Source organism: Bubalus kerabau, chromosome 2 (assembly GCF_029407905.1).
Source record: "Bubalus kerabau isolate K-KA32 ecotype Philippines breed swamp buffalo chromosome 2, PCC_UOA_SB_1v2, whole genome shotgun sequence".
Classification (NCBI taxonomy): Eukaryota; Metazoa; Chordata; class Mammalia; order Artiodactyla; family Bovidae; genus Bubalus; species Bubalus kerabau.
This window is the reverse complement of record NC_073625.1, coordinates 88,762,119-88,765,502: the sequence shown is the minus strand read 5'-3', so window position 1 is coordinate 88,765,502 and position 3,384 is coordinate 88,762,119. Positions and strand designations below refer to the sequence as shown.

The window sequence follows — 3,384 nt, the reverse complement described above, 5'->3', positions numbered from 1 at the left end:
AACTAAGGAAGCATATCTAGTCTAAATATTATTATTAATCGAATTAAAAACTTATTAGCTGGGGTGTGTGTGTGTGTGTGTGGTAGTCACTCAGTCGTGTCCAACTCTTTTGAGACCCCATGGACTGCAGCCCTCCAGGCTCCTCTGTCCATGGAATTCTCTAGGCAAGAACACTGGAGTGGGTTGCCATTTCCCTCTCCATCTTAGCTGGTCCCTATGTGCAAAATCCATGTCCAGTTATTATACTTTATGTAAATGGAGAGTAAAAAGGAAAGACTATGAATGTTTTCCTGATAAATATTTATATCTTTATTATTTTTCTAAGTGCACCTAAAACTTCCTTGTTTCTTAGGCTATAAATAAAGGGGTTTAGCAGGGGAATTATAATTGTGTAGAACAGTGAATACATTTTATCCTGATATTGATCCTGGCCAGACCCAGGACGCACATACATGAAGAAGAGAGTGCCATAGAACAAGGAAACAGAGAGAAGGTGGGCACTGCAGGTGGAGAAGGCTTTGCTCCTGCCCTTTTCAGACTTCTTTTTCAGGATGGCAAAGAGGACACAAATATAGGAGACTATAATACCCGTAAAAGTAAAAGCCTGTATAAAAGCAGCAAAAATAAAAACCACTAATGCATTAATTGATGGATCAATGCAAGAAATTGCAAAAAGTGGCAAGATTTCACAGTAGAAATGATGTATTGTATTAGACCTGCAGAAAGTTAATCTAGATAATAATCCTACATGTATTATAGGATGCAGAAAACCAATTGCATATGATGCACTTATCAAGCAAGTGCAGAGTCTGTTGGACATCACCACTGGGTAAAGTAAGGGGCTGCATATGGCTGCATAGCGGTCATAGGCCATCACCACCAGGAGGAAACATTCTGTGGTGGCACTGGAACCAAAAAAATAGTATTGGGCCATGCACTCAAAGAGAGACATCATTTGACTCTTATCTAAGGTGTTGACAAGCATCTTGGGAGTCACAGAAGATGAAGAGCAAGCATCTGCAAAGGCCAAGCTGCCTAGGAATGAGTACATGGGGGTGTGAAGATGGGGGTCCTTCCAGATGAGAAAAATCAGTCCAAGGTTGCCTGCCATGGTGGTGAGGTAGATGACCAGGAACACCAGGAACAGGGGGACCTGCAGCCCTGGGAGATCTGTGAGTCCTGTGAGAACAAATTCCATCACCAGAGTCATATTTTCTTCTGCCATATCCAACCAGCTAATCTCTAAAATGAAAGAGTAAGAGAGGGAACATTCACATAAGAGTCATAAAAACAGTGAATTTTTATGTTACAGACATATAAGACATGCTTCTCATTTAGTTAGTAGTTCGTAATTTGTACCTTCACTTATCTACTTTTATATACACTCAAAATTATCTGTAATGAAATATTTTAAAATTATATTCACCTAAATTGATAGGTAATTTTCATGCAAATCCTTTTCAATCTAACATGGGTAACAACAGTTTTTAGATTTGCATTAACTCATCTTAAAATTGATATGGAGGAAATAACTTCTCATTCTGCCCAAGAAATATATAAACATTGAGTAGTCAGGAATACCTTAACTGATGTTGAACAATAAGATAGAGACATAGTAATCAAAACATTAATGTAGTGGCATAAGAAGAAGCCAGAGGATCAGTGCAACAGAATACAGAACTCAGAAGTAGGTTCCAATATATATGGGAATGTGGCATGAAAAATATGATATTTCAGTTCAGTAGGAAAAGGACAATTGATTTAATGGGTTATGCTGACAGTTTGCTATCTGTCTGGAAATATTACTAAGTACTGTTAAGGCTCCTGCCCCACACCACGCTGCTGCTGCTGCTAAGTCGCGTCAGTCGTGTCCAACTCTGTGCGACCTCATAGACGGCAGCCCACCAGGCTCCCCTGTCCCTGGGATTCTCCAGGCAAGAATTCTGAGGTGGGTTGCCATTTCCTTCTCCAATGCATAAAACTGAAAAGTGAAAGTGAAGTCGCTCAGTCGTGTCCGACTCCTAGCGACCCCATGGACTGCAGCCCACCAGGCTCCTCCGTCCATGGGAGCTTCCAGGCAAGAGTACTGGAGTGGAGTGCCATTGCCTTCTCCTCCCCACACCATAGATATTGCCTAAGTAACTGAGAAGGCAATAATGTGACATAATGAATAGAAAAATTCTTATTCAAGAGAAGAAACCCAGTAAAATAGATAGCTTGAATGCATAGAAAATAATATCCAACAGAGTCAAAGAGTACATAATCAGTTTGGAAAGATATCTTGCATGTATATTAAAGACAGAGATTTATGTCTATCGTATAAAATAACTAAAGTATAGATTTTTTTCTAAAGGCAAGGAATTTAATAGAAGAATGTAAAGGATGAAAATAAGCGAGTTTACAGATGAAGAAATCAAAATAACCAATAAATAAAATGAAAAGATACCTAAATTTCTATGTCACAAATACACATGTGTACATGAACAGACACACAAAAACAGGTGGATACCTCCTTTCTCATGTATCAGAATAGCACAAATGAATAAAAATACTCCTTGTTGACTGAAGTGAAAAAAGTGGTACTTTCATATATTACTCATGGAACTATGAATTGCAACAGCCTTTTTGAAAAGCAATTTTATACAATTCCATTTAGCTTAAAATACATATATCTTTTCATCTATCATTTTATATATATATACCCTAGAGATCAAAGCACTGCTATACAAAGATAAATATACAAAGAATAGTCAATGCATTATTGTTCAGAGTAGCAAAGACCATGCTGTTCATGGGGTTCTCAAAATTGGGAAAGGAGTATGTCAAGGCTGTATACTGTCATTCTGCTTATCTAACTTATATGCAGAGTACATTATGCAAAACACTGGACTGGATGACTCACACCTGGAATCAAGATTACTGAAGAAATATCAACAACCTCAATATGAAGAAGATACCACCCTGATGGCAGAAAATGAAGAGGAACTAAAGAGCCTCTTGATGAGGGTGAAAAGGGAGAGTGAAAAAGCTGGCTTAAAACTCAGCGTTCAGAAAAGTAAGATCATGGCATCTGGTCCATCACTTCATGGCAAATAAATGGGGGGAAAAAGGAAACAGTGACAGATTTTATTTTCTTAGGCTCCAAAATCACTGTAGACAGTGACTGCAGCCATGAAATTAAAAGACTCTTGCTCCTTGGAAGAAATCTGTGAAAAACCTAGGCAGTTTATCAAAAAGCAAAGACATCACTTTGACAACAAAGGTCCATCTAGTCAAAGCTATGGTTTTTCCAGTAGTCATGTATGGATGTGAGAGTTTGACCATAAAGTAGATTGAATGCCAAAGAATTGATGCTTTCAAATTGTGATGCTAGAAAAGATTCCT

General features: G+C 38.2%; 1 protein-coding gene across 1 annotated transcript; it reads right to left on the bottom strand.

Annotated features, from left to right (window-relative positions):
* Positions 1-301: 301 nt before the first annotated feature.
* On the bottom strand, positions 302-1,225 carry LOC129644441 (olfactory receptor 5AC1-like). Its single transcript, XM_055570075.1, has one exon. The coding sequence runs from the start codon at positions 1,223-1,225 to the stop codon at positions 302-304; it is 924 nt and encodes a 307-aa protein (XP_055426050.1).
* Between the last annotated feature and the right edge of the window lie 2,159 nt (positions 1,226-3,384).

Coding starts and splice junctions, on each gene's coding strand:
- LOC129644441 (XM_055570075.1), bottom strand. CDS start 1,225: ATGGCAGAAGAAAATATGACTCTGGTGATGGAATTTGTTCTCACAGGA.